General features: G+C 43.0%; 3 protein-coding genes across 3 annotated transcripts in view; 1 reads left to right on the top strand and 2 right to left on the bottom strand.

The window, feature by feature from the left end:
• Positions 1-5065: 5065 nt before the first annotated feature.
• LOC108571373 (cyclic AMP-dependent transcription factor ATF-2) lies at positions 5066-7179 on the bottom strand. The gene is given in 7 exon segments (XM_017933391.1): positions 5066-5472; positions 5548-5915; positions 5917-6138; positions 6221-6546; positions 6615-6760; positions 6858-6951; positions 7102-7179. Coding segments are annotated over 7 exon segments (1614 nt in total). The 5' UTR covers positions 7153-7179.
• Positions 7180-11674: 4495 nt separating this feature from the next.
• LOC108571356 (39S ribosomal protein L16, mitochondrial) lies at positions 11675-12862 on the top strand. The gene is made up of 6 exons (XM_017933373.1): positions 11675-11839; positions 11909-11977; positions 12039-12196; positions 12271-12402; positions 12474-12584; positions 12647-12862. The coding sequence occupies exons 1-6, from the start codon at positions 11800-11802 to the stop codon at positions 12860-12862; spliced, it is 726 nt and encodes a 241-aa protein (XP_017788862.1). The 5' UTR covers positions 11675-11799.
• A 3597-nt stretch (positions 12863-16459) lies between these two features.
• The window catches only part of LOC108571434 (transmembrane protein 132E), a 66345-nt gene continuing 61268 nt past the window's right edge, over positions 16460-21536 (bottom strand). The window contains exons 6-11 of the mRNA XM_017933477.1: positions 20710-21536; positions 20194-20632; positions 19546-19777; positions 19208-19406; positions 18847-19130; positions 16460-18769 (exon numbers count right to left, since the gene is read on the bottom strand). The exon at positions 20710-21536 is cut by the window's right edge and continues 8 nt beyond it. Of these exons, the coding sequence (XP_017788966.1) occupies positions 18058-18769; positions 18847-19130; positions 19208-19406; positions 19546-19777; positions 20194-20632; positions 20710-21536 (2693 nt within the window). The 3' untranslated portion in view covers positions 16460-18057. The remainder of the gene's footprint in view (positions 18770-18846; positions 19131-19207; positions 19407-19545; positions 19778-20193; positions 20633-20709) is intronic.

Genomic DNA, 21536 nt, shown 5'->3' with positions numbered 1-21536 from the left:
GCAAGAGGAAAGATGGAGGAGCTATTCCTCGGGACGACGACGACCGACGACGGACGACGGTGTATTGGTGGTGGTGGTTGTGTGCAGGTATTCTTTTTAAGGCGGGACACTTTACCGCTGCTCGTTCCATGCTGGTAATGGAGAATCCCCCGGCCCACCCTGAGGAATTAATTCGGGGCTAACGCCGAGACACTCCCCGATATCGAGTCACTTGGCTCGACGAACACCGGCGTTAGTATCTGCTTACCACCCTCTCGGTTAGCTTTTCGCCGTACTTTAACCACCATCTTCTTTTCTGCCCCTTCTGCTCCGAGCGACTTCTAATTTACCCTTCTCTAATTTCCTCGAGATCCTCTCGCCGATTCGTTTCACTAGGTCACGCGAAATCCTTCCGTTTTAATCTTCGGTTAGTTCGCATCGGGAGAGATCGGTTACACTTTTTGGCCGCGATCTTTCCCATCGGTTGCACGCTCGAGTGGCAGTGGCACAACCCTTTATCGCCAGAGAACGCGATTCCGAAGATGAAAAGCGAACTCCTGGCTAGCTTCCACGGGGAATTAAGAGACGCTCGCGGCGCTTTTTAATTAGCTTGGAAGGACATCATCGGGGGAGAAGTGGTGTGGCGGTTGGTGGTCCTGGTCTAAATACGTAATTAAAACCGGCGAACGGGGTGTAGTTACGGTAACCAGGCGAAAAACGTCATCGAGCGGCCCGGTGAAATCGACCGGAAGAGGCTCTCGGCGCGGTTCCTCCTTCGGCCTCTTAGAAACCACCCTTAGCTTCGGCCCTAGCCAAACCTCTACGTTACAGGATATTTATTTTACCGTTCTATGTTCCTCGTTAATTCCTCCCTTATCCGTAGAATAATTTTCTCCTTCTTTCTCGATACATCAGAGTTCTCTATCGCTGTGAATTTTCCTTTCCCTCTCTCCGCCGCTATTGGAAGGAAAGCAAAGGGGACAGAAGTTTGGAAAATGAGACTGAAAAAGGGACTGGCAAACGACCTCTCTGGCGAGGGACGAGCCAGAAGAAGAGCGTGCGAAAGAGACGAACGAGAGGGCTGGGAGAGCGCGAGGGCAAGGGAGGCTGGCACGTTGAAACAGTGAAAGTGGGGGTCAGAAGGGAGCTGCGGCGAAAGAGAGGGAAATTCAAAGATGGCGCCACTCACACAGGCCGACAGGGACGACAAACGAAAAGCAGAAAGAGACGCACTTCCTTCCTCTCTGGCGCACAAAACAGTGGCCACTGGCCGAAACGCGCGTCCGAATCCGATCGTGCCGAACGGGCTCGACTCAGTAGTGCGCGAGACACATTTCGCGACGCTTCGTTCCCGCGACGTTCTCCTCTCTCTTTCGCGTCGAAATCATTCACGAACGTCGTCATAGAAATACGGGTCGACCAATCCCCGGTTTCGTTACATCAGCATCCAGCACCGTGGGTCCTGCACGATTGGCTCTTTCTCTCTGCGTGTGCTCGCTCCTCTCTCTCTCTCTCTCTTCCTCTTAACAGACAAAACGGAAATGGAATGTTCTCGCTCGTGGTTTCCCCCGTGGTTCGTGTTTCTCAAAAGTTTCCTATACAACGTGGTGTACTCTAGGAACGCTCGCGCTCTACCGTGCATACGTGTGTCGTGTGTGCTTTCATTTCAGCAGACAGTTTCCACCGCGAGTTTTAACGAAGGAGAAAAAAAAGAGAGAAGAGAGAGGAATTTAGAGGTGGATCAGAAGCAGTGCGTGGAGAGCTTTGGGATGAAGATGGAAAGAGCGAGAGGGAGAGCAGAGAGGCTGGTGTAGAGGGTATTTTGGACGCAGATCGATCGGCCGCGGCCGCTCTCCGGTGTTCGCGCCATGTGACCGGTCAAAGACCAGAGTCTGCACACGGGACAGCAGCAGGTTAGAGTAGACGAGACTGGTTCGGTTGATCGTGGTGGCGCGTATGTCCGTTTGGTCAGCCAGGGAAATGAGTTTCGTGGAGGGCGAGGACGGTGTCAGTAGCGCGCGAGCCAGCGATCGGGGAGGACGTTTTTTCGCTGGAGAGTTGTTTCTCGCGAGGGGAAACCAGAGGAGCGAGAGAGTGTGCCGTTGTCTCGGGTCAGATGTAAAAATAAAAAGAAGCAGACGTGTGTCTCAAGGCTATCGGACCGCGTATTGTCTCGGCCAGGAGCGTGAAAACGGGTCCAGTCGCCCCGTGAAAACCGCAACTTCTCCAACGATAGACTTCCGAGATTGACGCGCTCGCCTAACTCTTATCGCGGTTTTCCACCGCGACTCGAGCAATTCTACTTCAAGTGTTTGTTTAGTTATCCTAGAAATATTCTTCGAACGGTGTTTCGCTCAATCGGTGGACAATAACGCTAACAGTCTTTCGCTCGCAGTTCGTTTGTTTCGAGTCCAAGCGGTACGGAATAAACGTTTCAGAGATAAATATGGACTACAAAGTTTCTCGAAGGACCGGAAACAGAAGAACGGCGAGGAAGAAAAGAAGGGACCGTTCGTGCGTGAAATTCTCCGAGGGACCGAGCAAAATAAACAGTAGTGCCTCGCGTCGCGTCATACAATGTTACCATTTCGCGCTGTTTCTAACGTTCGTGGTATCCAGGTCCTCCCGAAATATTCGTTTCGCGCCGATCTTCCTTCGCGAACAATTCCTTCCTCCTCGGTTCTCCGGCCTGTGAAGCACGTGTGCTTGGCCCACGTGTTACTCGAGCATCGTGAGAGAACTTCTCTGGGATACGTTTAACCTTCTTCTTATCGGTGCGTTAAATACGAATTGTCGGTAAGCGTTGGGACGATTTCGATCGTCGAGAGTCCATTGGAAAATTGGTGGAAAAGAAATGTATTCTAATGCTCTATATCCAGATTCTAAGCAGTTGTAAATTATTGAAAGATCAAGACGGCTTTAGAAGACAGATATCGCGTAGTGTATGATAGATAACGCGTACTTATCTACCAAAGCGCGATTCGTTCGCTGAACCGTGGGGGAATTGTGAGATTAATTTCGAGTATACTGCAACAATGTCGTACGAGGCATTCGACGATATGTGGTCTGGTTGAAATCGGGGAGAAAATTGAAGCCCGGCGAAGTCGATAAAAACTGGGTCGTGTCGCGCCTTCCTACTCTTTTCTCAATTCACAGTAGATTCGATCGATATCGGATCAATTAAGCCCCGCGGGCCGTTGATCGCTGGAAACCCCATAAAAGGGCAATCTCCTTACACTCCTCCTGCTCTGAAATACCCTCGAAACATCGTTATCTAACGTCGTTAGAAAGAAGAGACCAAATTGCTAATTTTTTTCGCGCTTGGGAAACAAGGTTGTGCTAATTGAGCTTGGATAAAAAGCGAGAAGGGTATCTCCGCTGTTTTCCATGGATTAAACAAGACTTACTCGCGGATTCCGCGGGATCGAAAGAAACCGCGGCCGGTCTGGACCAAGGTTAGAAGATTGCGCGTGTTGTATAATAGCCACGCGAGCTTGATTCAGGGCCGTGAATGTCGGGAGGCTCGGTTTGCTGCCACGAGATCTATTTCTGGCCATGGTTTCGAAGACGAAAACGCGCAAGTGTGTTGGGGTTCCCAGAACTATGTGACCAGTTGAAATCGCAAGTATAACGAGTTTAAGTACTCATCGGTCATTCTTCTTCTTGTTATTAATCGAACCTTTTTTTATCTATCCTTTGTAGAAAATTCCATCGGTTGGGACGGGAGAAGACCGGCGAATTGAAACAGCCTTTCTTAATTAACATCGATCCACGCCTGTAATCTTACCTAACAGATAACCGAGAGATACAACAATTCATCGGATCCTCTCTTCTTGAAGACACCGAACACCCGACAATGCTTATCGGCATTGTCGCCGTAACGAAGCACATTGTTTCGCGTCTCGCGTTACCGATCCACGTCTCAATTATCCCTCCGCTGTGTTATCTCTTCCGAAAATTTTACCCGGTTGCTCTTTCCGCAAAAGATACGAAACCCTGTTCCGCATTGGGTAACACGAGAAAGAAGAAAAGTATCTCTGTTCCCTATCGAGGAGAGGAGAAGGGCTTATCGGTATAGGAAAGCCGTTGGTATTTACAGAGTAACCGATAAATTCAGGTTACATCTCACTTGGCCCGTTGTAGTTCTGGACATGAGTCACTCGCGTGACTCAAGGGACGGAAATCTTGTTTGTCGAAAAGCACAGGCCTTTTTCACCACGATCCACGATATCTCTCTTCTCGCCCATAGAGAGTCGCCGGCAAAATATGAGATCGGTCACGCTAACTCGGCACATTCTATGTAATCGTTCAAGGGGACAAACATAAATTTCTTCGCGATTAGATAAAATTACGCGATAAAATGCATACCATTCGGCGTGTAGAGAGAAAGAGTCAATTACTGTTCTTTCTATCAATACCGTCATTCATGCGAGGGAAAAGAAAGAAGGAACGATAGGAGAGTGAGAAGTGGTAGATAAAAGTGTGTTATTTTTACAGAATCGACAAGGGAAACGATTCGACATCAAGGGGCAATTGGAGTTTTTGGTAGCTTCTAAACGGAGAGATTTCGTGCCCAAAGCCCCTTATCATTCTCCTGTCCGGTGTAGAATTGTTAGACGACTGGACGGAGAACTGATAAGGGCCCGAGGGTCACAGAAGCATCGTGGGACTTGTGGGAACCGATGTGTGCGGACGAGACTCTGGAACTTGAGAATCGATGGGAGAATTTATCTTGTATATTCGACAGGTTTTTTTTTAACTGATGTAAAATAAAGAATGCGTAAAGTATAATTCAGCACATGTTCGTTATTCGATTACCCCTTTCCCTGGTAGATTTCTTGGAATAAAATAAAAATAGACACGTCGTTAGAAAATACTCAGCTTTATTACAATAAAATAAATAATAAAAGATCTTTCTCGCGAAGACGTACTTATACGCGCTGGTTTGCAAGCAATCATGCACACGATGCTACGCATTTATTACACGAATATAAATGTACCGATCGTCGAACTTCGGGTTCTCTGTCTTTTATCTGTTTGAGCAAAATTTGTATGAAAGACTTTCAACGAATGGATCTTCTCTTTTTTACGTCTCGTTAGGTTTCGACGCGTTCTGTTCAGTTTCGTAATTAGGGTTTATTTGAATAATTTGCCTACTAGAGTTCTCCACCTTTTTCGCTGGGTTTTGTACGATAAAAATTTGCTTAGTCTCCTCCTTCTCTGTTAATAATTGACCGACCCCCATGATCTTGAGCGTTGGTACCGTTTTAATTAAAGTAGCATTGGGAATTGATAGATTTGTACTACAATCTACTTTTGGGAAAATCACCGGGTTTTTCGCAGATGCTAAAGATAGTTTTTTCTTTGGCATGATTGGCACCTCTGACGAACAGAACGTGGTCGTTCGTTTCATCGAAGGAGTCATTGAAATTTCATTGTTTATACCGTCCGAGTTTACCGATATTATTTTCGGACCAAGTACTATACCATTGCCTGTAAAATAATAATGTAATTAAATAAATACGATTATCGAACCAAGTACGATTATTTGTATACCCCTGAAATTACCCTTCTGCATCGCTTTCGTCACGGGACAATCCTTGTGGGCTAGTAAAAGTGTCTTTAATTTGGCCACTTCTGATCGCAGAACTTTTACCTCCATTTGTAGAGCCACGTTAGTCTCGTTAACGTTAGCTACAGTCCTCTCGAGCTGTTGTATCCACGCTTTTCTTTTGGCTCTTGCTCTCATAGAACTAGCACGATTACGTTCGAGAATTTCTTTCTTTTTCAACTGATCTTCCATCGGTTTATTTCGATTTTCTTTCTTACTGTTTCAATTTCTACAAGGATTCGTGAAATATTCGTTTAGAAAAAAAAGGAACGCGAATAAAAAGAATTGTTTTTTTTTTTTTAATATACATATAGTGGATACAGTAAAGTACCATTTTCGCCAGAGATAGCGTAGAGACCGTAGGTTTTTTCAACTCTACCCTTGTATTACATTGTAAAGGAGGTTCCGTTTTTATTACCACTGTTTGTTGCCTTAAGGATTGTGTGTTGGTTGTGCTAATAGAATCGTAAACTGGAATCGCTGATAATTGCATTAGTTTTCCATCGGACGTTTTTAACAGTAGCTGCACCTCCTCGCCGTTGAACGATCTAAATAAATATTTCTTCTTTATTTCTATTCTCCCGCTAAACGTGCACATTCGAAAAGTTTGAAAATTCGTCGTTTACTCACAATTGGGGAGAAGGTTGTTCCTGTAAAATTTTCGGTAATATCGGTGTGCGTGTTACTTGTTCGATGATATTTTCCGTCAACGTAACATTCCGTTCTACCGTTAATTTCCCTTTGATTAAATCTTGCTCGTCAGTTTCGCTCAATTTCACGTTGGTACAGACTTCGGTATCGATGGTAGTTCTCTCCTCTGTGCTTTTCTCTGTAATTGAGATGCTTCCACATTCTTGCACAGTGTTCTCGGACAATATTTGATTACTGTTAGACAATACATCAGCTATATGGGGGAATATATGAGGTGTGTGCAGAGTATCATCTGTAATTCCAACCTGCAGCAACACTTGTGTGGTAATTCTATTAAGAGAGTACTTGCGTTTATTTTAATTGAATTATTTACCTCTGGTACTGTAAGTGTACCAGTGTTCCCTGATTCCACAGCTCTTCTGAATGTTTCTTCAAAGGGATTCACATTTTGTAAGTCCTGAAAGAGGCCAACTTCTTCGCAGTTTCTGATAAAGCGCGTCGGTGTGGGTGTTTGGTCAGCTGTATATTTTATAAAAAGTTTAAAATATCTTTTACTCACTCTGACTTTTATTTCAAGGACCATAAATGAACAATTTTATCAAACAATAATACTTACTAACAAATCCACCACTCTTTGAACCACTTCCAAGGTTCAACATCATCTCATGCTTCTTCTTGTGCACCGTCAGCTGATCCTCATTGGTAAAACTCTAAAGAAAACCATTGAAATTATGTAAAATGTACAGTTTAATAATCACAAGTTAATATGTAGGTTAATTCAAATAAAAATTGGGGAGAATTTAGTTAAGATTCACACAAAATGTACTTCATTCTTAACAAAAATAATTTTCTTCATTCACCATACTGCAACCAGATGAGGAACAAACGAAAATTTTCTCCGTATCCGTCATTGTTAGGTTTTATTAGAAAATTTATGATATTCGTTCACAGGTGGTACGATGTAAGACGAAAACAAAGCTGACAAGGTTTGCAACAAAGTACAATTCCTGGGAAGGTTTCATTTTCTCGAACATTTACGCGTAGACAGTACATATCTTCGGTGAATATGAAATATTTATTAATTTCTCAGTCACTTATAGTCAGATAAACGAATAAAGAAAGATATAGTATACGTTTTTGATAATATTTTGACACTTCGATTCGAATCAGCTGTTTCAACGTTAAACCACAGACGTGATACAGAATAGACCCATCACCACAGACCATATACTGAATAGACCAATCACCTTGTGGAACTTTGTGCCGCACGTTCTGATGTACCGACGTTCTGATATACTCTACGATTTAGAGTAGTAACTTTAGGAATTGTATTCAAATCAACCATCAAAGATGGTAAAGCCGACAGATGTAACAGATGCTCCTTTGTTAAATGTAGATAGTAAACTAAAGTTTTCATTTTACTTTCAAGTACTATTATTGAAGAATAATTAGTGTTTCTTGTTAAATAATAATTTATATAGTAGTTTGTAACTATTGCATGTACTAAATAAAATTGTTGTGTGTTTTAATTCAATAAACCAGCATAATTTACTAGTTTCGCATTAAATTAACAATTGCACGCAGTAAAGTTCCAACTGTAATTCATGACCGAAAAAACATTAATTTTTCAATTTCCAATAGAAGTTATAAACAATTTCTAGCTAACCTACTGCGTGCAATTGTCAATTCAATGCGAAATTACCATATTAAGCTATATTACTAAGTTAAAGCATGCAACAATTTTGTTTAAGACTTCCAATAATTATATGTATACCACCATCTAAATTGTTATTCAACAAGAAATACTAATTATTCTATAATTAAAGAACTTGAAAATAAAGCAGAAACTGTATTTTACTATCTACATCAGCAGTAATGTTAAAGCAAGTAAAAATTGATTCCAAGTATCAATTAAATATAAGAGGAATGACGAGGATAGGATTACAGTAATGAGTTAGACAAGGAAAGGAATAGTGATAGACAAGGACAGAAAAAAATGACGATCTGAAGTAACGCCATCTCGTATTTAGTGACGCGAACTACGATTTCTTAATAGGAACACAGGATATAAATAGAGGTATTAGACAAGGAAAGCACTAGTGTGCGACAAGGACAGAGAGAGAACGTTTCCTATTGGCTGGCGGGCCGGTGAGCTCTACCTTTCAGGCCCTAAATCAAGCCGATTGATGAAAAACCGTTAATAACTCGATAATTAGGACGATTTTGTGAACTTTTAGAATTGAAGAATAAAGTGTAGACCTTCAGCAACTTTCACGTATAATTTTTAAGGCTCTAGGACCTTTCAATAATTAGTTATTAATGTTAATATCGGGACCGATACGGCAGTCGCTTACGCAACACTAAATCGGACAGAGAGAAATCATTAATAACTCCTTAATTGCGTTGATTTTGTAAACTTTTGGTATTGAAGAATGAAGTGCAGACCTTCAGCAACTTTCACATATAATTTTATAGGCTCTAGAACCTTTCAATAATTAGTTATTAATGTTAATATCGGGACCGATACAGCAGTTGCTTACGCAACACTAAATCGGACAGAGAGAAATCATTAATAACTCATTAATTACGATGATTTTATAAACTTTTGGTACTGAAGAATGAAGTATAGACCTTCAGCAACTTTCACATATAATTTTATAGGCTCTAGGACCTTTCAATAATTAGTTATTAATGTTAATATCGGAACCGATACGGTAGTCGCTTACGCAACATCAAATCGGACAGAGAAAAATCATTAATAACTCGTTAATTAGAATGATTTTGTGAACTTTCGGTATTGAAGAATGAAGTGTAAACCTTCAGCAACTTTCACGTATAAGTTTTAATGCTCTAGGTACTTTCCATAATTAGTTATTAACAACTTTAGTGCGGCATGTCGAGAACGATACCGCATACTGTCGAGCGTTTTTACGGTTTTTCGATAATTTCATAGCTTTCTACTAAATTCTCATACAACTCAGTATATGCGCTTGAAAGACAACTCCTTTAGCTACATTCCCATATAAGTTTTGTTAACATATTCCGTTTGTTTTACGTGTTATTAAATATTATGTGAGAAAGTCGCCTATTCATCGCACTCGAGTACAGTCGATTGTTATAAACAATTGTTAATATCAAATAAACCACACTACTGACGCCTACCAAAATTATTGGAGAATGTAAATAAAAGTCTGTTCTACATTCTGCATGCTTAAAAGTGCACAATTTACCACGCATATCTATTGAAATAACGTAGATATGTTACGCTCGATTGCGACGGGTGTAATACTCACCCATAGATTGATAAATAACTGTCGAACCAGGAGGGATATATTAATAAAAATTATAGAAGAATGTAGCCACAGGTGTTCCCTTTCAGATCCATATGATAACTGTATAGGAAATTAATCCTGAACAATGGTATTAATGAAAAACCGTAAGGGACTGTCCATCGTTCCCGACAATTCGCACAACAAATATTAATAACTAAGTATTGAAAGGCCCTAGAGCCTTAAAAATTATATGTGAAAGTTGCTGAAGGTATACACTTCATTCTTCAATACCAAAAGTTTACAAAATCATCGTAATTAATGAGTTATTAATGATTTCTCTCTGTCCGATTTAGTGTTGCGTAAGCGATCGCCGTATCGGTCCCGATATTAATATTAATAACTAATTATTGAAAGGTTCTAGAGCCTTAAAAATTATACGTGAAAGTTTCTGAAGGTTCACACTTCATTCTTCAATACTAAAAGTTCACGAAATCGTCCTAATTATCGAGTTATTAATGATTTTTCATCGACCGGCTTGATGTTGCGTAAGCGACTGCCGTATCGGTCCCGATATTAATATTAATAACTAATTATTGCAAGGTCCTAGAGCCTTAAAAATTATACGTGAAAGTTGCCGAAGGTCTACACTTTATTCTTCAATTCTAAAAGTTCACAAAATCACCCTAATTATCGAGTTATTAACGATTTCTCATCGACCGATTTATTTAGGGCCTGGTTGGTGGAGCATGGCGGCCCGCCAGCCAATGAGAAGCGTTCTCTCTCTCTGTCCTTGTCGCACACTAGTGCTTTCCTTGTCTAATACCTCTGTTTATATGATGTGTTCCTATTAAGAAATCGTAGTTCGCGTCACTAAACACGAGATGGCGTTACTTCAGATCGTCATTTTTTCTGTCCTTGTCTATCACTATTCCTTTCCTTGTCTAACTCATTACTGTAGTCCTATCCTCGTCATCCCTATTATGTTTAATTGATACTTATACTCAATTCTTAATTCTTTTAATTCTTTTAACGTTACTAATAATGTAGATAGTAAAATGCAGTTTCTGCTTTATGTCCAAGTACTTTAATTATAGAATAATTGGAGTTTCTCGTTAAATAACAATATAGGTAGTGGTATATAATTATTGAAAGTATTAAATAAACTTCTTGCGTGCTTTAACTTATTAAACCAGCTTAATTTATTGAATTCTTATTGAATTAACAATCGTACGTAGTAGATTAATTAGAAATTGTTTATAATTCTTATAGAAAATTGAACAATTAACGTTCATTTTTTGTGTATTACAGATAGAAATCAAGAAAAGGTCTTGAACATCAGGAAACATCAAGAAATGTAATTATTTCATAAAAAATGAATCATTTATTCACTCATTCTTTAAATAATACTCCATTACAGAATTAAATAAACAATATATTTAAGTCCGGAAAACACTTCGAAACGGTAACGTTGGAAGCAATACACAAATGGTAAGGGCACTCACAGTCTTCTTGACGTGGGATGAAAAAATGCATTAGATGTTAGATCTATTCGTACCTCGTCTGTGATAAAACCTCTGAGACATAAAGATAATAGGTCTATTTTGTACGCTGTCTGTAATTAAATCAACAAGTAGTCATTATAAAACTATAGCGTTGGCGTACGTCGTCCATAACGTAGTTTCTGTCTAGGGACATTTCATTCGTTTATGGCTCTTAGAAATGCATAGCAGATGTCACGATCTTGGTACTGTGGTTGGAAACTATGCAGCAGTTATATTCTCCGTCTTAAAAAATGCTCTATCACAGATAATAAATACTATTATACTTTACCTATTTTTACTTTGTATCTCCTAAAAATATAAGTATTAATTATCTCGTAAGAATTCGTCATCGTAATGATTGCGTTAATAGAAATAATAAAGCATCGAGATAAATGAATGTTACGTACACTTTAATGTACTCTACAAATCAATAAATTATTTGAAATGTTTAAATTGCGTATTAAAGCATTTCTGTTTCTAGCGTAAATCTAGGCTTATTTGACGTGATTTTATTGGCAGTAGCTCACTAATAAAACTAGTACGTTTACATTCATTCATTCGAGAGTTAATATTACCGTAAATGTGAATTAAAAACTAATAAGAATCTAGAAAATAATTTTGAAAGCTCAGTGTTTCGAAGATTTTTATAATCGAAGTGGTTTTACTGGTTTGCAATCGATATTTTACTAACACTAGAAAACAATTTGAGGTTAAAAAGGTATAAGGTTCACGTGAAGGTGCCGAAATGCAAGTGTGTAGGAATATCACAAAACTGTTTTTGACGCGTAAGTCTTTATATAAATATCTTTTTCTCGAACAACTACCAGTTTTACTCTACATACTATTTCCTCCAGCCCATTGTGTGTTGAAATCAGCACCAGTCGCCGGGTTACAGTCTTTCGAACCGTCACCTGTATTCGACGGTATGTAAAATGAACAATTATATTTAAAGAAAAGAGGAAAGAGAAAAATTGTAATTTTTAGATGTCGAGTTTCCGGAACGTAACAAGCTGAGAATTGCTCCAAAAGTACCTCAAATGCCGAGTCAAATACGTCCGTATAAGATGCAAAAAAAGTTGAGATTAATGCGTGGTCCCGAAGAGTACCATAATACTCTTTTGCACAAACAGTATGGCATAATAGTAAGAGAATGGACAGTAAATTTGGAAAGTTAAGGAAAAATGATTTTATTCAACAAAAGAACGTAACATTTTAGGCAACAGGTGGTGGCCGAATGAAATATTGTCATTTCGAGTTGATCCGTCTTATGTTGGTAAGGAATGTCGACTACGAAAAGGTATTCGCGATTTGGAGAGTTCCGGATCCCTGGCAACCAATTACTAAAAAGGTTATTTCGTAAATATCATTCTTCGCTAGATATCATTTACAATTATTAAAAATAATTGACGCATAATATAGAGTGCTGGATCGCGTATGGGTCGTGGCAAAGGATCTATAGATCATTACGTAACTCCAGTAAAAGCGGGACAAGTTATCGTTGAAGTTGGAGGAAAGATCGAGTTCTTTGAGGTATTAGAAACTTTTATTTCAATTGTTCGCGTGGTTTGTAAGTTTTCGTGCACTTTCCGTAGGTGAAGAGAGTTCTAGAAAATCTTGCGAAAAGAATGCCTTTCGACGCGATGGCGGTTAGTCAAAGCAAGTTGGAGACAATGGCAGAGAATAAAAGAAAATTACAAGAGGAAAATCTAAATCCATGGACTTGGAAATATATCATTCAAAACAATATGCTCGGTTGCCATAAATGGATCTCGAAATACGACAGGCGATGGTTCAACGAATATCTTTAACTTTTTAAATATATATATATAAGTCTGTAAATACTTATCGGTAAATAAAAGCTAAGTATAGCAATAAATAAAATTGCTCTGTTCAACAAGTATAACTTACCTCGAGAAGAAGAAAATAAACGAGAACAGTGGTTTCGAATAATAGTAAGGGGTGAATAGAATGGGAGCAACACCGATGTGTTACAATTACAATATTTTATATATCTTTGATGACGGTTTGGTGGTAACAACAGGTAAATACTACATATTGTACATTGAGTAGGCGATAGTCGTATCTTATTGTTTAATTAGCGTATTCGGTTACGCCGATGCCGACGCCGATGTCCACCACGACGACAACACCAACGACGGAGTGAGGGGAGAACGCGTCGAAAACAGCGATAACAACAGCAACAACAACAATCTCAATAACAATTAACAATAACAGCAACGATGATCGCGGCGGAATAAGGATCAATGATTATCGTAAATAGAATAAATAGAAGGATAATCGATAAGTACAGAGATAGAACGGTTATCCGTAATTAGCTAGAACGATAATTAGAGGACTATTACGAGCGAGAGAAGACAGATTTCGCGAGAGCATCGTCGATTATTGCCATCGTCGTCGTGGACGCGGTTCGTCATCGCCGTCCTCGTCGTGTTTTAGCCGCCGTCGTTGCCGTCAGCGCCTCGTCAAATCGTTATCTATTCTTCTTTTCTTAAATCCGCATTTATCACACTTAACGTAGATACAGCGACATCGTGTCTGAGGAATGTGTGTGAGAATGCAGAGTCAGCATTGCGACGCGATATTCTATTACAATATATGTATAATCCTCCCTAATCGGTGGGAACTTATCAAAAATAAAAAAAGGAGAAAAGAGAGACCGGCAGTTTCGACTTGTTTTATAAAGAAGGGCGGCGCGCTCCAGCGAATTTGAGGCGCGCACTCCTCTCGAGGATCAGCGGATTCGTTTGGATATTCGTCGCGTTAAACAAAGCTCCTCGAGAGAGAGAGAGAGAGAGAGAGAAAGATAGAGAGAGAGTGAGAGAGAATTATTTCGTTATACTTTATATAAAATTCGGCGCTGTGAGTTGCATCGTGCTTTAACTTGACTTCGACACCGTTCACGATTCTATTTAACACGAACGATCTCGTGGATGGCGATGGACTAAAATTATGATTCAGCGAACGATAGACAAAGTTCACGAGAGAAGCGAGTAGAAGGAACGCGATAATTCCTCTTACGCGATTTCTTTTCTTCTTTCTTTTTTTTTTACCTTTTACTTTTTTCTTGGCGATTTTCCAACTGAGAAAATAAGGAGATGCGCGTTAATATATATATACAATGGTTTTGGCCGTAGCCAGAGCTGGAGGAAATAGTATTCTAAGTAAAAAATAGTAACTGTAAGATCGTTTGTACGTTGATAGTGTAACACACGGGTGAATCGGGGGCGGTTTTCTTCGCTTCTTCTTCTTCGTCTTTTTTTTTTTCGTTTTTATCTTTTATCGTCTCTCTTTAAACATCGCGGCAAGCGAACATTGAAAAAACAGCTTCAGTTCGTGTTCACGCGAAACACAGCTTCTTCGCAAAGCTCATTCACTATTTTCTATCGTAAATACTATTTTTGTCCGGCTCTGTGCGGGATCACCTCGCCCCACGGAGTTCCTCCTTCTTCTTCTTCTCCTCCTCCTTCGTTTTCCTCTTCTTGTTTATTATTCTAGTCCATCCTGAGGGACGAGATTCCCTGGCACGTACGATTAATTAGGATTAATTAGCGCGTGTTCTCACTCACGGTACTCGATATGATTGATTCGTTTAACGGTTTCCGCCATCTCGGTGTAGAGGAGTTGTCATCTCTCGGTGCTCCTCAAAGGAGAAGGAAAGGATGGCCATGAAAACGACGCCATCTTCACCCCGCCAGACGATTCGAGGATACGTGTACTCTGTCGGGCGAAAGGCAACGTAGATCGCGCTTCGCGTGCTTTTATCTCTTCGTTAGTGTTTTATAATTAATGCATTAGTTACGCTATAAGACTAGATTTCTCGGCGGGTTATCTTACGTTGTCTCCAGCTACCGTTAACCCTTTCTTGTTTCCCCTCTGGATAATTCAACCAGTGTTTACGCAAAAACAGAATTAGGAATGTTAAATTAATTTCTTTCTTTCGTTTTTTTTTTTTCATTTTCTCTTTCCTTCAGAGTCACGTAATAAAATACAGGAAAGGGCTAACGGTCGCCTCGACGCTCTAGACGCTCTAGACGCCGACTCGAGCGTCTTTTCTCTTCTTTCTCTGTGTTCATCGGCATTACATCACTATGGCCCACGCTTCACATACTAACACACAACTTACAGATACATACATACTTAGACACGTAGTCCTTAGATGCCTATATAAGATAGAACGGCCCTTTCTCGGGGGTCTGTGGATTTATAGTTCGGATTGCTTCGATCCCGCGATCCCTGCACACACCAGCTCACTGATCTCTCAGGTCTTCAGGCAACCCATCGTTAATGAAAAATTATTTCACTTCCACTAGGAGAATCAAACTTTTTCAAAGGAATCTTTCCTTTTCTCAACACGTTGACAAGTGTAGATCTTTCGATTACGCCGAGAAATAACAAAACAAAGGCTGAGTATTTTATTCGTGAAAGAAAAGAAAAACTTCGAATACCACTTGCCAATGTATCGATCCTGTACAAAAAAGAACGACAGTTGATGGTATTTTTGGGTTGGCCTGATTAATCGAGTCGATCCTCGATAATCGTTCACGCGACACGATCTACATGGGACAAGGAGGCGATTGGATTCGCAACGGGAAATCAAATCGGTGCGGAAGAACGTAGGCTATAAGGTGCGCGTGTTATTTTCCATGTATCATCTCTCTCCCATTCATCCTTTCTCTTTCACACACGTTCATACTTCATATCTTCCTTTCTCTATCTCTCTTTCAAGTCTATATGCATATATACACACAAATATATTTGTATATACGTATATATACATGCACATACGAACGTGGACGCGTTTCTACGATGTAACTAACGATGGCACAGATGCGATTGCGCTTGCATTCACGCGAGGAAGCACGTGCCCCGACTGTTACGCGCTCAGGAAAGAGCCTCACGACCGGTGGCACGTACACGGACAATTGCGAAATCCAATCGAGGGGTGAATGGTAATTAAAAGCGATACCAAAGCAACGTCTACGGGCCGCGGCGAGAGCGCTCCTCTAGGAGATTAGCGTTTCCCAATTTGCAGCTCGCAAATCTTCCGTTAATCTGACTGGCTAAGCGTTCTCTAGGGACTTACTCCATTAACCATAGCCCCTCTGATGCCTTTTATTTTATTTCGCGGGACAGACTGGTGGTTAATGGCGCGTTTTAATTCAGAATTCATTGGTTCACCTCTTAACCAGCCAAGACGACTTCGTTCGTCCTTTTAAAGTCAACGTCGATTTTATTAAAGATCGTATTAAGAAAAAAAGATGCGTAATCCATTCAATCCCGAATGAATACGCTTTTACTGTGAACGGTTGAAGTGTTAAAGTATTAAAGACTTGGAGAGGTTGGTAAAAAAAGAAAAACGAAGTTAATTAGAAATAGGTGTCGCAGGTAGGTAATAGAAAGATGCACGCGGCCCGTCGTGTTCTCGCGATTAGGTTAATGCACGTTTTATAGGTTTCTTTTTTCTCGTACAAATGTTACGATCCGTGGTGATTTAACATTCGCTAAGTCGCGTATAATGTACAGTCTTACGAAGCAAAATTTAGAAACGTTACGACGTACGGACGACCGAATAAATATATATATTACGTCTCCTCTGGCGTAGATGAGAAAAGTAAATGGCCCTGTGCCCGACTAACTCTCCGTTCTCGATATCGATCTCGGTCTCGACTGGAATTTACCGTCGGGAAGACTGTTTAAAAATAAAAATCAAAGAAAAGCGAAAATGAAAAGGGAGGAAAGACACGTGCGCGCATACACGCGACAAAAACCTTTAGCTTTTCCCTTGGTTAGGCGGGTACCGGCGACGATGGATAGCAGTGGATGAACACAAAAGCTCTCGGTAAAGAGTAGGAAAAAAAGACAAGCTATTGGTGGCTCGTGGAACGTAGCGTATCGAAGCCAAGATCGATTTCGAGACAAAAGAGTCGGTTTTTCTCCCAGCCACTTTTTGGTGAATGCCCTGTTCGCGTGGCAGGAACGAGAGTGACTCGTTCGATTACCGCGTGGAAAGGGCTTGAGCGAGAGATCGATAGAGTACGCGGAGGCGGAAGCGAGGATCGGCGGCGGTCGATCGATCGTCGGAGAAAAAGAGAAGAAAAGCTGGTCGAATCGAACGCGCGATCTACCTGTCCCACCCCCTTGGCCACCGACGATCACACCTTTAAAGCCTCTGCCTGTGTATTTATACGTGTTTTAACATTGCGTGTACTTTTCTGTGTCTGTGCATGTGTACCTTTTTACGTATGTATACCAGAGAACGCGCGACCGTTCGTTTCTCGTTAAAACGCGCCTCTTTTATATTGATACAACTTGCGCGTTGTGTCTGTCCCTTCGTGTATTGCATGTATGTATGTACACCACCGACAGAAAGCTTGGAAGCAATATGAGTAATAGAATGAAAGAATAGGCCGCGATAAAAGTGAACAAAGTGGTCGTTTATGAAGTATAATACAGTGAGCTGAAATAAGTTCGTGAAAGATAAATAGATATGTAGCTGGTTGGTGGAAAAGATTCTGGAACTATTTACAAGAAGCTTGGTACGCATGAACGTCACTTTTTAATGCGTGAAAAGGACACATCAACCAAGAGCCTAGTACAATCTTTTCATATAAAAAAGAACGACGAAACGCTAATGCCTCCAAACTTTTTATCTGTTTTTTTTTTTCTTTCATGGTATACCTGTACGTGTGTGTTCGTGTTCATGCGTTTGCGCGATACTCTTGATGTGCTGCTAGGAAGCTGACTAGATTATAGCCTAGAATACGAAACTCTCCGGAATGTCGTTGGAACAGCGCGAGCTCGGCGGCCCTCGTCCGATGGTTCTCCAAATTTTTTTTTTTAGCGAACGTGCTACACGGCGAGAAGAGGAAGCGGAGAACGAGACAGTGCCAAGCTCGTTCGCGTGCCACGTTTCTCAACGATGCTTCCGGGATTTCGTATCGATCTTGACTACTCGGCCTTCTTCGAGGCCGAACGCCGTCACCTAGGCGTTCGACTCTTTCAAATTGTCGAAGTACTGCATGATCTGGTTGTAGTCCATGCCCAGGTTCAGGTCGTCCAACGCCACCGACTCTTCTTGCTCCTGGGACGAGGAGGCGGACGACGAAGAGGAGGATGAAGAGGACGTGGATGCGGAGGAGGAGGAGGACGGCGACGAGTTAGGCGGTGACGAAGACGAGGAGGCCACTGTAGGACTGGACACGTTCATCGACGACGTTACAGCATTCGTGGAGAACGAGGAGAACATTGGATTACCGACGATCGTCGCCCTCTTCACCTCCCTGGCCCGCGCCTCCTTCGAATGCCTGTTGTCATCGTGAGACACTAGCTCCACGAACTCCTCCTCCTCCGCGCCGTTCTCTTTTGGACTACCTACTCTAGCTTTACCGTGCTGCTGCTGCTGCTGCTGCTTGTTATTGTGGATCTGCTTGCTATGACGTTGCTGCTGGTTGTTCCCGTGATGGTTATTGCCACCGACGCTGCTGCTCGACACCCTGTGACGATGTTTCCTGGGCGTCTCTGGCAGACGAACGATCACCCCGGTGTTTCTGTGAGGTGGAACGGGAGGTTTATAGTCCTCGTTGTCGTTATTATTGACCGATGCACCGACAGGAACGGCCGGAGTTGTCGAAGTAGCCATGGCTGAGGTTACCGGGACACCATGGGGAGGTAATGGCGGGGGGATGTCATCGTTACTGTCGTCGAAAGGATTATTTGAACGCTTCTGAAGCTGGGGAGAGCGCGTAATTGAGAGATAAAGTAGAATAATTACTCGTTCCGCGTGGTGGTCGTTGTGGACGTAGCCAACGATGCTGGGGTAGTAACCGTGGTTGCCGTTACCACGGCTGACGACTTGGACGTAGGTTTAGACACGAAACTGTTTCTCGGTGCCTTGTCCCTTTTGCAGTAGGTCGTTGTGTCTATTGGTCCAGATCCGTTATTGCGTTGGCCCCCCGCGGATGGTAGCTCGATGTGATTCGGATTGTCGAAGCAAGTCGCTACATCGCTGGTGTCTCCCTCGGTCTCGCCCGCGAGAGGATTGCTGGTTACTCGTACCTGTGTCGATCAACCCACGTAGGAAAAAATGAAGACAGGTGTTTGGCTGGAGTTAAAAAAAAATGTACGATATATACCTGCTGAGGTCCACACGCGGCCCTTTCAAGGGTGGCCCTGCCCAGCCAGACCCAGTCGTGCGCGTTCGTGGTGGACTCTCTGGGAGGTCTGCGTCCCGACGCCAGCTGGTTGGCTGCCGCTCTGGCTCTGGCCGCTCCAGAGAGAACCGGAAGTGCTGATCCAGCCAACGGAGAGTCGGGTGGCTGTGGTTTGAACTTGCTCGCGTAGACCACGCAGGAGACGACGAAGACGACGATAGCGAAACAGAAGGCGGCCAACCGCTCTGGCTCTGGCCGCTCCAGAGAGAACCGGAAGTGCTGATCCAGCCAACGGAGAGTCGGGCGGCTGTGGTTTGAACTTGCTCGCGTAGACCACGCAGGAGACGACGAAGACGACGATAGCGAAACAGAAGGCGGCCAGAAGGACGTACATCCCGATCTCGAGTGGACTCATGCGTGCTCCCCCGTGATGCCGTATCCCGACGCCGCCCATTCCTCCTGAAGACATGCCATTAGCTATAGCGGTGCGGTGCTGCCGTGCCTGCACCAAAGGTTCGTGCTCGTGCCCGTTCTCGTCTTTCAGCGGTCGCCCTTTGCACAAAAAACAAAGAGACAGAAAGAGAGAGGAGAAGAGTGAGACAGAACGGTGGTACTGGAGGTGGAATGTCGCTACCGAGCCGACCATCATCGGCTGTCTGCTAAGCGACACGGACGCCTCATGCACGGAAACACTGCGTTCACCGGTGGTCAGATCTGCGATCGAGCAGTTCTGATCACTTCTCGCTCGTCAGATTACGCGTGAAACGACAGAGGAGAAGGGTTTGCAGCGGTAGCGAGTGACAAGCGCAACGATAACTAGATAATCCGAAGTCTCTACGCCAAGTGCGATACAAGTAGAGGAACTTCGCGATTACACGGACTGCGTGTATGCGAAAAGATAACGAAGCGACACGCATGCTCTAGGTAAAGAAAACAGATGCAGCAAACGGAGAACGGAATCTACTTACCGATGAGAATGTCGTGCAGGTCAGGCGCGATATCTCCCCTACTGGTCTTCCTCTCTCTGTGATGATGAGAGCCAACTGTTCCTCCTCCGTCGTTCTGCACGAATTCAGGCCGATTCGGGAGATCACTCGAGGCAAAGTCTACCTCTACGTTAGCGGAAGCGCTGGCAAGAGCGGCGGCGGTGGCCCTTTGAGACCCTTTTCCAGACCTCCTGCCGGTCAGACGACAAGCGTCGGCCAACTGAAGGCTGACTCGCAACAAATCACCTCGTCCCTCGCCGACAGCGATCACACGAGGATGATGAGAAGCTACCATTGGTGCAAAAGCGACTACTTCCGGGTCTAAACTTTCTACCAACAAGTGGTAATCCGTGACAGCGATTTCTCTCAAAGGTGTTCTCGTTTCATCGGAGAACTCCACGTCTATGTCCAGCAGACCTTCCTGCATCGGTGCGATAATTATAACGACAATCTTAGCCTATCGATTCCTGCGATCAATAAGGGAAACATGTACCTCACCTGATACTGAGCAGTCAGCCTCCTCGTAACCGAAGTCTCCGCCACATAACCGTTCTCTATAGCGGTATCGGGGCTGATGGTCAATTGAAGACCAGACACCACTCTGACCGACAGACTGGCAACTGCGACTCGAGCGTTGCCCACTCGAACTTCCTTCGCGCCGATTACTTTTCCAGTCATCGGCGAGAGAACCTGTACTTCCGTTCTACCAACTCCACGACCCTGAACGATCCTCCCCTGCAACAGGGTGGCGATTCTAGGATCCGAGACTCGAAGCATTCCTATCACAAGATCGGTCACACGCAACCACGTCTGTCGGTTCACGAAATACGAGACTCTTCCAGAATCGTGGTCAGGAGCGAGGAATCTGGCGTGTACTTCGACCGGACTTTGCTGGAAACGAAGTCTACAATTGGTGGAAGGTCCTCTGTCGATGGAATTGATCGCGTCCCATCCTAGATCGTTTCCTCTGAATCTTTCCTCCTGTTCGTCTTCCTCCAGGATCACGTCTGCGTCTTCGACGTCCATCGAAGAGTCCTCCAGCGAGTCCTCCAGTTCAGCAGCGCTCCTCTTCTTAGTTTTAGCAGCGGAGTCGTTCGATCTGACATTGGTGACGTTCAAACTGCGTTTGCTCTTAGTTCCAGCGGCGTGTTCCTCGGGAACCTTCCAACCCTTGATCTGACTGAGCTTGGTATCTCCTACGGTCACTTGCAACGGAAACTCCGGCATCCAAACGGTGAACTTGGCTAGTCCGGTGTACGTTCCGTATTTCACTAGAACAGAGGCGTTGCTGGAGCCTCGGGTCTCCGAACCGTCCACGTACACGC

This window comes from Habropoda laboriosa, unplaced genomic scaffold (assembly GCF_001263275.1).
Source record: "Habropoda laboriosa isolate 0110345459 unplaced genomic scaffold, ASM126327v1 scaffold57, whole genome shotgun sequence".
NCBI lineage: Eukaryota > Metazoa > Arthropoda > Insecta > Hymenoptera > Apidae > Habropoda > Habropoda laboriosa.
This window is presented reverse-complemented; position numbering and strand designations above follow the sequence as displayed.

Coding starts and splice junctions, on each gene's coding strand:
- LOC108571356 (XM_017933373.1), top strand. CDS start 11,800: ATGCAAGTGTGTAGGAATATCACAAAACTGTTTTTGACGC. Junction 11,978..12,038: donor ACCGTCACCTGTATTCGACG/GTATGTAAAATG, acceptor TGTAATTTTTAG/ATGTCGAGTTTCCGGAACGT. Junction 12,197..12,270: donor ACAAACAGTATGGCATAATA/GTAAGAGAATGG, acceptor GTAACATTTTAG/GCAACAGGTGGTGGCCGAAT.